Consider the following 12,810-nt stretch of genomic DNA (forward strand, 5'->3'; position numbering starts at 1 on the left):
TATTGATTCTAAAATTTCTTCCATTCTTGGTAATGGGTATGTATGTGGAATTCATACATCTGACGGCATATTTCTCTTTAAGTTTAGCCCTGCAACCACTTTAAACACTGTATTGATTTGTATAACAAATCTAATTTTCCTTTTAAAAACAAGGGTCGATTTTTGGGGTCTATTTGACACTGACTGATATCTTCATCGCCATTTCTTGAGAAATTTTGGCCTGAAAACTTTTGGGAGATGGGGGGGGGGGGCTTAAAATTAAGATTTTACCCCGGGCGCAAGAGATGCCAAAAATGCCAATGGATGTGAACCAGTGGTTTCCAACTGATTTTGAGTCATGCCCCGCCTAGGCATTTCTAAAATCCTGATGCCCCTCTAGTGATATTTTAATTTTGTAATTGAAAATTTTGCGTGTATACACCTGACTGAAGCTTTAAAGGCCATTAACTAAGGATCTTTTTTCGGGTCGTCCTCGTGTAGGCCTACATATTTTACACTAATGAAAAATATTATCTCAATACAATACCTTTTACATAATGTATAACGTTTATGCAATACAATCATATATCTTATACTCTTTAAATAAATTTGAATGTGTCGTCATTCACATAAACAGTGTTTTTTTGTTTTTTTTGAAATTAAGGCTCTTAGTCTAAAGTATAGTTAGCCGAAGGGTGCACATCCTGCCCATGACCCACCAAAATATTGCGATGCCCCACCGGTGGGGCCTGCACGCCAGGTTGGGAATCACGGATCTAGACAGATATATATATATATATATATATATATATATATATATATATATATATATATATATATATATATATATATATATATATATATATATATATATATATATATATATAAAAAAAGATATGTAAAGGGGATGAATTTTATTACTGTGCGGCACTTCCTATATATTATAGAAGTATAAAAAAGCAAGGGGACTGCTTGGAGCAAGAGATTAAACTCTTAAAAAATTTCCCTGTTTTTTTTTTTTTGGGGGGGGGGGGCTACATACGCCACTGTGTGTGGTTTCAGAATTTAAAGCTAATACCCTGAATGGGTGGATGATTCATCTTCTATATGCAAAGAACGGAATGGGTTTTGGTTGTGCAAAATTTCGTCTCAAACAATTGATCCATTGAATTCATACTTAGTCCAGTTTTCTGCTTAGAGCAATAAAACCAGTTTACCATTTTAATTTTTCATATAGATTGAACATCTGATAATTTGATAAGGGCTCATACATTTTCTTTATATCCAGATACATTATCGGGTATACAAAATGTATACCACTTATAGCTTATCCTTAAGAGGAATAGGATGGGTATCCTCCCCAATGTACAAATCTAAAAAGAAATGCACGTTTTTTAAGTTTTTCATTAGCTTAATGGCGTTTCTTTCTAGCATATGCTGGTAACTATGTTAAGAATGCAATGAAGATAATAAGTTGAAAATGTCGTCTGTCATCAATCAACTAGAAGACCTTTTAGAAGGACTTGATCCAGTAGTTACCGAAGATTATGTGGATTTTACATTGAAACAGCAAAATGAAGTCCAAAGTATGCATGAACTTAGTAAATTTTGCAAACTTAGTATTTTTAATTTCTCTTTTTTTCTTTTTTTTATTAACCAGTTCTGATCTTTTCTTGCAAACAATTCTCCAGAATTATCTATGCATTTTGCATAGAGTATCACTGGTGTAGTAGTAAAGTCACTGATAGAAATGATATAAAATAATACCTTTTTTGCTTAAAAAGGACGCTGAAATTTTTGGTTTCTACCTGTACGAGTCTTCGTCCAATGTTCTACGGCTATTGATTCAGTGCTTTGAGTATGCCTGAATTCAGTGTTTTCCCCCCAAAGATTAAGTTCTTTAAAATTTCCACAAAAATCAACGTTTAAAAAAGTTAACAGTTTGTATTTCGTACTAACGTTCATGTAGCCTATTTACGAACGTTAGTTTTGGGGGTGATCTCTGAAAGTCCAGTTTTCTTTTTCTTTGGTAGAAACCTGAGACAACCTTTAAAAAATTCCAGTATAATGGAAGCACTGCACTGGTTTAACAACATTATAGCTAGTGAAAAAAAAAAGCCAAAGAAAGAAATGCACATCCGTGGACCATCTTCTTCGGAAAAAATACGAAGTTTTATATTGTTGTAGATAAGGTACTTCATTTGTAGACCTTATTTCCCAGGATTCTAAGATATCTTGAGTTTGTTAGTTTAATTTTCATTAGGACCGCTCCTCTTTTTTTACATTTGTTTCAGCCTTCTCCTAATATTATGTAAATTCACTTATGTTAATAACCATTATCGATAACTTAAAAATTAGTGAATTTTACATATTTAGAATCAGTATAAAAAAGTAGATTCATTGAATATATCAAAGACCTTGAATCCAAAAAGAGGAAGTTACACGTCCAACATATTGGAATCATAAAATCAAATAAGTCCAGGGATTAATTTTAAAAGGTTTTTTTAAGAGTAATAAAGGGCCATACTAAAATCTAAAACTGGCAGAAATAAAGTCATATAACAGTCAAATAGTTCGCAGTAATGAACTGTAAGTAAGGAGTGATGTGGGCTTAAAAGTAACCGAAATTCCAAAAAAGGGAGTTTTGATAACAACATATGCATTAAAAGAATCAGCTCTTTATGATAATTCCAATTATATAATACTCATCAAATGTAAGGTGACCCACCAGAAGCTAGGAGCCTGAGAAAATCTGCCTGATTTTCGGAAAAGGGGAAAACCACCTCCAAGAGGGCAGGAGATTTTGCTGAAATTTACACCATTAAATCCAGCTTATCATATAATCCTAATATAGAGGTTTCAAGCTCCGATCTGCGAAATTGTGGCTTTTTTTCTTTTTTTTTTTCTGAAAAGGGAGATCATGGATGCGTGTTTATTTGTTTGATTTTTTTTTTACCAGAGGTGATTGTATCGAACTAATGGTCCTACAAAATTGGGAAACTGCTCATTTCAACGGAAATTAGAAGTTCAGTTGCCTTTTTCAAGTAGCTAAAAAGATCGTTCCACTGCGAAACGGCTTTAATTGCTTTTTATTGTGCAAAACGGTAAGTTTGCCCCAAATTGAACCTAGTTGTTATCGATGGAAAATTCTGAGATTGCCAATCGATTTAAATTATCATTTGCATGAGGAAATGTGAGTGGCCCATTCGTTTCTAAGGAATCACGTAGTTCTTATGGAATAGACGGTTAATGCCAATATTTATTTTAAAGCTTCGTTTAACAAAGTTGATTCACTTGATGTTTGATTAAATTATGTATACTGTTGTATTAATTAAGCATCAGCTACTATGGAGTAGGGCCGTTGGATTATTATGTAGGTGAGTGGAGGGTGTGCCTGATGCCCCAATAAGTGCATTCTTACGCCCAAGTTTTCTAATTCTCCGTCAGCCTTCATATAATAACATAGAACAGGGTCTGAGGAGGGAAGGTATACCCAATTTCCCGTCATTTGAGTTAAGATAATTATTGATCGGAGATTGGATTTAGTGATCTCACAAAAACATTACCAAATCCCCCCCCCCCCCACAAGACCCAATGGCCGGGAATGCAGGAACAAAGAAAAACAAACCAAATACATAAAAAAGAATAAAAATCAAAAAGGAGAAAGAATGCCCAATGAACAAAACAACACACAATTCCAACTTAGACCCGAGACATGAACCGCACGTAGGCATTAGAAAAAATAAAATGAAAAAACAACATTTTATGTGTATATAAATAAATTATCCGTAGACCAAACATGGTTTTATGATTCTTTTAAAGGTACCAACCGAGTGACACTTTCTAGTCATCTCAGGTAAAATATTCCTGGCAGAATGACAAGTAGTCGGGGGGTTGTTGTTTCATCTGACTAATTGACCGAATTGAGTCCTAATATTATCATAATGACAAAGATTGTATGTAATATGGTCAGACACAAGAGGCTGTCTGGTTTTGTGAGCTACAGGAACATCACCGTGCAATCAAAGAAAATCGAAACCCACATGAAACAATATAAAGTGAATTCTAATTAAGCAATGGCTTATTAAAAGAATTATTTGTTTCAACGATGAAGTTCCTTGCTTTATCATATACCCAGAGAGTGGTATCGGAAGGGAAGAAAATATTGACTTTCTTGTAGTGGGGCAATAAGAGACAGACTACTGAATTCGTCTCTTGAAAAAATTTTTTAGAATCGACCCAATAAAAATTTGTTTGAACTTTTTAATGATTTCCGAGATTCTTCGATATCTTCATTTTGATTTGATTAATATGATGCCCGAAGAAAAGATTCTCGGATCTACCGAGAGAATCCCTTGAAATGTGAATTTCGGAAAGTTGGGGCAAGTATGAGACATTCGCAAGGAAATCATGAAGCTTGACTTAGCAACACATAATACCAGTCAATTAGCGTTGAACCACAGAAATACTCTCTCAAACAAAACAATCAAGTAAATACAGATGTGAGGTATTGACGGGAATTACAATGGTGCTGTCGTCAGCAAAGGCAACTAGAGTGTCGTCGCCAGTTGATGGAGATCTACCTTTGTCGGCATGGAAAAATTCAGGGTGACATAGCCGACAACAAACTATTTGTGTTTGGTTCATAAACGTAAAAATAAAATCATTTCCATAAGTTAAGAACATAAATGGACCTAGACAAGAGCCTTGTGGGACCCCAAACTCAACTTGAGACGGTGAACGGAAAAGAGGTTTCAGAGAAATAACCCTTTCAGTCAAATAAGGATAAAACCAAGCTATCGCTGCAACCATGATAGTGTAATAAAAGTAAATATGTTTGAGAGCCCTAAAGGCACTACCTACAAAAAGTAAAATTCCTCTTTTTTATGAATTAAGTTGGATTAGGGGGCAGTAGTATATGCATTTTAGGATCAAGCACAGCCTTTCCCGGATTCATATGACAGTCCTGTGACGTCACGACAGCCCTGTGACATCACGACATGCCCTGGCAAGATTCCCACCCAGGTAAGTTTCTCAGGTGTGTCAGTAAGATTAATTGGAGTGTGGTCGGGATAATAGACAAGTAACAATATTAGGGAAATCAACTCGGAATTTCTGCAATATCCATAGGAAAATTAACATTGGATTTCTGTGACAACAATAGGAAAATTAACATGGGATTCTAAACGCAGCCCTGGTACCAGCTGGCAGACTTCCAACCCCTGGCAGGATTGCCGGAATTCCAGTATTTTCTTTATATGATTAATCGGAGTATGGTTGGGATAATACACACGTAGGCTAGTAATGATAGGAAATTAACATGAGATTTTAAATGGTCAGATAAATGGAGCTACCAGCCCCTCAAGCCGTCGCACCTGTGCAAATGGAGCTACCAGCCCCTCAAGCCGTCGCACCTTGCGATGCGGTCACTGATCCTATTAAATGGAACACAGTTGGCAAGACTCCCACGACACGCCCCTCTGGACTCTTGTTACATCACATGACTTAGCCCTCTCTTAAACGGTCAGGTGTAATATGCTTGACATAACTTTATGTAAGCTTGCGTCAGGAAACCATGGGAATCCCCGCTTGTGACTTAACGACACCACACACCTTATGTGATGTCACGTAATGATTGCGCAACCCTCACTGTCACGCTATACTTTTTGACATTTTTTTTTCGCGCGAAACGTTGTAAGTTTTTTTTCTTTCTTTTAACTTAATGACGGCGCACACTTTATATAAGATCAGCTCACACTTTTATGTAATGACGACGTGCATCACTGTCGCTTGATACCATTTTTTGGCATTTTTTTTAGCCCGAAACGTTGAGAGCTTTTATTTTTTTTTATTCTTTAGTTCTTAGTCGAAAGGTCAATTCCCTTCCAATGGAACAGCGCTCCAAGCAAGAGGACTAACAAGCCATTCCCAATATTCTGTTCTACTCAATACTTTAAGAAATAACACATTCCCGGGACGTCGCAAGACACACCTCTGTCAATTCCATGACACACATGGTTGATTCCAAACGTAACCCTTATTTTTCCGTGCACCTGTGACAATTGGAACAAAGACGGGAAATATTTATTTTCAGAGACAATTGCGTTAAATTTATTTCTAGCAATAAAGACTGAAGAGGTGCTTAAATTATGTAAACTCCTTCATCGTGCTAAACAATAAATCTTAAAAACACAGACTTTGTAAATAAAAGTTTTATGATTTCAAACAAATTTACAAACAATATTAAAAGCACAGAAAAAACAGTTACAATTTATGACAAACAAAAAATTAAAACGCGAAAAAAGGTTTATCGTAAAATATGCAAAAAGAACCGAGTATTATAGAAAGGTGGTGGGGTCCTAACATGCAATACCCGGCAGTAGCATATCCAGGGGGGGGGGGGGTCGGAGCGGTCCGCCCCCCTGAAATTTCTTTTCCTCTTTATTTTTAAGTGCCAATATAGTAAGTTCCGAAATATTCACGCTTTTAAGTTATTTGCAACACCCGTTCTTTTTTTTCATTTCTTGTTAAATGGCTATCCATTTCTCCAGCAAGCTTATATCATTATTTTATCATCAAACGTGCAATCGCCTCCTGTAATCAAACAAGATGTCAAGGAATTTTTCTCACTATTTAACCCCCACAGCTATAAGCACTAGCTTCTCTGCAATGAATGAATTGCGATAAGGAATTGGACTAAGAGGCGTTAGTTCATTCAAAGTTTCAAACGCTGCTACAATTCCAGTGTAAGCTAAGCATTGAAACAGAAAGGTCACGTGAGAGGAAAGAAAGAAAATTACCTTAAATTACCTTAAATTGCGTGTTCAGCGAGATAAGGTGGTTTTGAGCCTCCTGTAGAAATCTTGCTGGTGGTGTTTCAAGGTTATGATTTGACATCCCAGTTCAGCCTCCATGCGGCGTTGTCCCAGTCTTGATCAACTTCTTTCTTGAAGGCATCTAGAGTTTTAGATTGGACGGTGGCTTTGGATAGGCTGTTCCAGACTGGGACGGAACGGACTGAGAAGAACTGTTGGCGCTCTCGCTTGATGCAACGGGGGGCCTGCAGCTTCTTGCTGTGTCCTCTTGTGGTAGTTGAGAAGGACAGGGAAAAGACATGACTTAATAGGTCATTTTCTAGCAACTTACGAGTTTCTACTACGTCTCCTCTTTTCCTACGGTATACTAAGGTACGGAGTTTGAGTAAAGTGAGACGTTCCTTGTAAGATTTGTCTTGGAATGCAGAGATAAGCTTCGTTGCTCTTCTTTGGACACTCTCAAGTACTTTCACATCCATCTTAAAGTACAGAGAGGCTAGGGTCACGCCAAATTCCAGGTGAGGAATGACCATGGCTTTGTACAGTTTTGTAATCACTCCTAACTTCCTGGTGGTAAATGTTCGCTTTATGAAACCAAGGGCTTGGTTTGCTTTTGCAACTTGAGCTCGTGTGTGGTAATGAAACTTCAGTTCATTGTCAACAATAACCCCCAGGTCCTTCTCCTCACTGACTGCCTCAAGCTGGGCCTGTCCTTTTTAATATGCAAATTTTGGATTATTGCGTCCAAGATGTAGAATTGCATTTTAAGGCATTGGACTGTAGACACCAATCCGATGACCATCTACATAGTCTGTCCAGATCTTCTTGCATAGTTGACAGATTTAGGTCATTCTGGGCTAGTCCTAGGAGCTTGCAGTCATCAGCATATAGCATCAAAGGATTCTTCAGGTTTGTTGTACAGTTATTGATATAGATGCTGACAAGCCTAATTAGTTCTAGTTAGTTCTTGTAGTCAGATACTAACATGAAACTCGTGCTTTACTTGAAGAGCGGTTTCTCGGGTTTTGTTTGTGGAAATCTCACCGGCTCTGCAGTAGCGGAACAAATCATCGGCCAATACATTGCGTTCGGCTTAAAAATGGAGAAATTTGTGGGGGTTGGTTTTGATGGGGCCAGCAATATGTCAGGCTGCTATTCTGGTGCACAGGCAGAAATTAGGAAAAAATATCCGCATGTGATCTACACCCACTGTGTATCGCACAGCTTAAATTTTTCTTGATGTAAAACTAGTACGGTAGGACTTGTCAAGTCAACCTTTGTACTATACAGCATATTACGTAATTTTTATTATCCTCATGGAAAAGAATCAATATACTTGGAGAAGCGGTTGCTGTCGTTTTTCACGCTAGTACTGTTAGGCTGCTTGTGAAGTTGTACAAAACGAGATGGGTGGAGCGTCATGATTGCATTTTAGTTTTTATGTGTTTGTATTGTGCGATTATTTCCGTACTTGAGGAAATAGTTGGTAGCATATGGTGCAATACGGAAGTTATTTCAAAAGCGAATGCGTTGGTTTCAGAAGCAACCGAATTTAGCTTTATATTCATAATGGCTATGCTAGAGTTTGTAAGTGCCATAATGCTCTCTGTCTCTAAGGCGCTGCAAGCTGAGGATTTAGACTTAGTTGAGTGCTGTCGGCCTAATAAGCTATATTCTGATCCTTTTCTGCAGTCAAAACTTGTTTTTTAATTCTGACTTCGTTGGAAAAATTTTGTCATCCATTCTCAAACAAAAAAATTCTAAAACTAGAAATACTCATGACAAGTGTGTACTTTTCATTTCTTTACCTAGCTACCCCCCCCCCCCCGCATACCCCCAGCCTGAAATATTGCACTATAATAGATAATTTTCTTGCTCACCTGACTGCTATAAAAAGGTAGACTGACGGGCCCCCCCCGAAATAAAATCCTGGATACGCCACTGATACCTGGGGATATGGGTGATATTAGATGCAAATATAAGGCCTATTAAGAACTTTTTACCGAAAATGCATCGTTTCTTTGAGTGGGATGTTAGATTTCACACCATCCTTACAATACACCCCACCCTACCCCTAGCAATCATTTCCAGAGAGCGCGTTGATGTTGGAGTTACATTTAAGCCCTATTAAGAACGTTTTAACGAAAATGCATTGTTTCATTGAGTGGGATGTTAGATTTCACACCATCGTGACAATACGTCCTACCATCCCCTAGCAATCATTTCCAGAGGAAAAGGTTGATATTAGATGCAAATTTAAGCCATATTATGATCTTTTAAGGAAAATACCCCACTTTCTTTCTGCTGAGCTTATGCATATTTCACAATATCAATATCCTGACAATACGCCCCACCCTTCCCCCCTAGTAATCATTTCCAGAGGGCGCGCTGCTATATTAAGAGACCGCAGCATTTCTTCGACTTCAATATTAAATTTCAGTCCCCCTCTCCCGAAAAAACTCTTTTAACACCTCCCACCTTATCTTTAAGCTCTAGAGTGTGCTAGTCCAAGGCAATGCATGCCACCCTGGCAAACTATGGATAGCATACGGTACCCTCTAGCACTCTCATTATTCCAAAGGCATTTACAGATATTTTTTTAATAACAATGTGCTTTTAAATCCATTGATTTATGTTATAGAAATCCACCCCCAACATGATAGCCCCATGGCAATTCACGCCACACTATCAAACAATTACCGCTCTGCGGCACCCTCTGTCATCAAATTCATCATTCCTAAGACTTTTCAGACATTTCTTGTTAAAATTTATGCTTGAACCCATTGATTGTTATATTTCGCAAGCCAACCCATTCATGATGCTCCACAAAACACATCAAAACACCATGGCATTAAGCGCCCATGCAATTCACGCCACAGTACCGTTATTTGACTTCACCCACACTTCCCTAACAATCATTCCTAAGACATTTTTCTTACATTGCTTGTTAAAAATTATGCCTCAATCCGGTGATTCAAGTTTTCCCAACCCATCCCTACGTGATACACCATGTCAATTCACACCACCGTCATCCACCTGGCACTACCCCTCATCACCCCCCCCCCCCCCACCATGGCATTTTCAACCATTTCCTTCTAAAAATAAGCTAGTGAATCTAAATTAAACAGTATATTTTTGAACGGAGAGAAGTTGTCATTTCTTTGCTAGAGCGAGATACTCCAACCAATTGGCGCCACACTACCCCACTGCTATTGTTCTGTGACATCCTCTGACTTCACATCATCATTCCTAGGACATTTTCCGACATTTGTTGTTAAAAATTATGCTTCAACCCATTGATTCTTGTTTTTCGCAAGCCACGCCATTCATGATGCTCCACAAAAGACCACACCGCTATGGCATTATGTGCCCGGCCCACTGCGGGGAAATTTTTACGCTGGATATACAAGCATTTAAGGATTTAAGCAACTGTGTCACCTCAATTGATGTCTTCAAAGTGCAATTTGGAAGTTTTTTCCCTTTGTAACATATGACTTGGCTTGTTGTTGTATTGTTATTTCGTAATTTATCTTCTCAGTGTTCCCACTGTTTATGTTTCAAACGAGAATAGCAGCAAGTTTTCCGTCAAAGATAACAAATTTCTCTTAGAAGTAACAATTTTCTATTAATGCTACCAAGTTTTCTGTTAGAAGTAGCAGTTTTTTCTTAACGCTAACAAATTTTCTCTTCGAAGTAACAACTATTTCTTTAATGCTAACAAATCTTAACTTAATATTATCAAATTTCTCATGGGATGTAACAGGTTATTTCTTAATAGTAACAAATGTTTTCTATTAGCAGCAAGTTTTCCGTAAAAGATAACAAATTTCTCTTAGAATTAAGAATTTTCTGACAATGCTTTCTTTTCTAACAATTTTCTAACAAGAAGTCTTTTAGACTTCTTTTAGTCTTCTTCTTTCTTCTTTTAGTCTTTTAGACAATTTTCTTTTAGAAGAAGTAAGCTTTCGGAACACTAACAAATTTTCTCTTCGAAGTAACAAATTTTTTCCTTAATAGTAACAAAGTTTCTCTAACACTGACAAGTTTCAAACAGTTCGTGGTAACGAACTGTAGAAAGGAGCGACCCGGTTCAATGGTAACCGAAACTCTAGAAAACGAAATTTTGATACCAATAGATACTTACAAAGAATCAGAATTTAATGCTGATTTCAAATATATAAGTTTCATCAAGTTTAGTCCTACCTATCAAAATTTACGGGCCTGAGAAAATTTGGCCGATTTTTGAAGAAAGGTGGAAAGATCCCCTAAAAGTAATAGAACCTTAATGAAAATCACACCATCATAATCAGCGTATTAGAAAACCCTACTACGGAGGTTTCAAGCTCCTATTTACAAAAATGTGGAATTTCGTATTTTTTGCCAGAAGAAAGATCACGGATGCGTGTTTATTTGTTTTTTGTTTTTTTTTTGTTTTCCAGGGGTGATCGTATCGACCCAGTGGTCCTAGAATATCGTGAGAAGGCTCATTGGAACGGAAGTTAAAAGTTCTAGTGCCCTTTTTAAGTGACTAAGAAAATGGAGGGCAACTAGGCCCCCTCCCACGCTCATTTTTTCCCAAAGTCAATCGATCAAAATTTTGAGATAACCATTGTGTTCAGCATGGTCGAAAATATGATAACCATGTCTTTTAGGATGACTTAATCCCCCGAAGTCCCCGGGGGACTGCTGAAAGTTATGAACTTTACCCAATGTTAACATGTAGTGTTGGTTATTGGGAAGTATACAGACGTTTTCAGGGGGGATTTTTTCTGATAGTGGCGGGAGGGGGGGGGTTATGTGGGAGGTTCTTTTAATGAAGGAAGTTTTCAGGGGGGAAGGGACATTGCTATGAAGGGGGCACCGGATTTCCAGCATTATTTAAAAAAAGACCTGAAATTATATATATATAAAAAACAAGACTTTCAACTGAAAGTAAGGAGCAACATCAAAACTTGAAACGACAGAAAACATTACGTATATGATTGGGTTCACCCCCTAGTCATTACCTCACTCTTTAAGCCAAAGATTTTTTGTTACTTTCATAAGAGCTTTTAGTTCTAATTAACGACATTTGTAATTAAGGGGTCATTTTTTAAAGAATTGGAACAAAATTCGAAGTTTAGCTTAAAGAGCAAGGTATTGACTAGGGGGCGAACCTTCTAATATACGTATTAAAAAATATATGAATATAGAAGTTCGTTACGTAAGTTAATTCGTAAGTTAAGTATGTTTACTACTAATAAAAACGTTCGTAAATAAAATTAAAAAGGTTTCGAGAAAGCCATTTAACAAAATAAAAGTACAATTAATGTTCCATTTTTTTTTCAATTAGGCTATTCATTTACGATGAGCCAAAATCAAGACCGGCATTAAGTCAAAAACGTTCAGAAATTAAATATAAAAAAAACAAGTTTTTTTAACTGAAAGTAAGGAACGACGTTAAAACTTAAAAGGAACAGAAATTTTTCCGTTTATGAAAGGGGCTGTTCCCTCCTCAACGCCTCGCTCTTTACGATAAAGTTTGACTTTCTCACAACTCTATTTTTTTAAATAATGAAAAACTTTAGCGTAAAGAGCGAGGAGTTGAGGAGGGGAAAGCCCCTTTCATATACGGAATAATTTCTGTTCTATATAAGTTTCAACGTCGTTCCTTACTTTCAGTTAAAAAAAACTTGTTTTTTTATTTAATTCACTCAAAGATAACAAATTAACTATGCTAACAAGTTTTCTGTTAGAAGAAGTAAGTTTTTCTTATCAGTAAAAAATTTTCCCTTAGAAGTAACAACATTTTTTCCTTAATAGTAACAAAGTTTTTCTAGTAGCAAATAATTTTCCGTCAAATATAATAAATTTCTCTTAAAAGTAACAATTTTCTGTTAATACTACCAAGTTTTTTGTTAGAACTAGCAACCTTTTTTTAACACTAACAAATTTTTCTTTTCGAAATAAAAACTTTTTTCCTTAATACTAACAAATTTTTAGTTAATACCATCAAATTTTTCATGAAGGTAACAAC

The 12,810-nt window shown here is 36.7% G+C and overlaps 1 protein-coding gene across 1 annotated transcript in view; it reads left to right on the top strand.

The window, feature by feature from the left end:
• The window catches only part of LOC148955321 (8-oxo-dGDP phosphatase NUDT18), a 210,832-nt gene that overhangs the window by 19,867 nt on the left and 178,155 nt on the right, over positions 1-12,810 (top strand). Inside the window, 1 exon segment of the mRNA XM_089101510.1 lies at positions 1,411-1,565. Within this exon segment, the coding sequence (XP_088957636.1) occupies positions 1,460-1,565 (106 nt within the window). The 5' untranslated portion in view covers positions 1,411-1,459.

Source organism: Artemia sp. Qi Xiang Cuo, chromosome 2 (genome assembly GCF_049724085.1).
Source record: "Artemia sp. Qi Xiang Cuo chromosome 2, ASM4972408v1, whole genome shotgun sequence".
NCBI lineage: Eukaryota > Metazoa > Arthropoda > Branchiopoda > Anostraca > Artemiidae > Artemia > Artemia sp. Qi Xiang Cuo.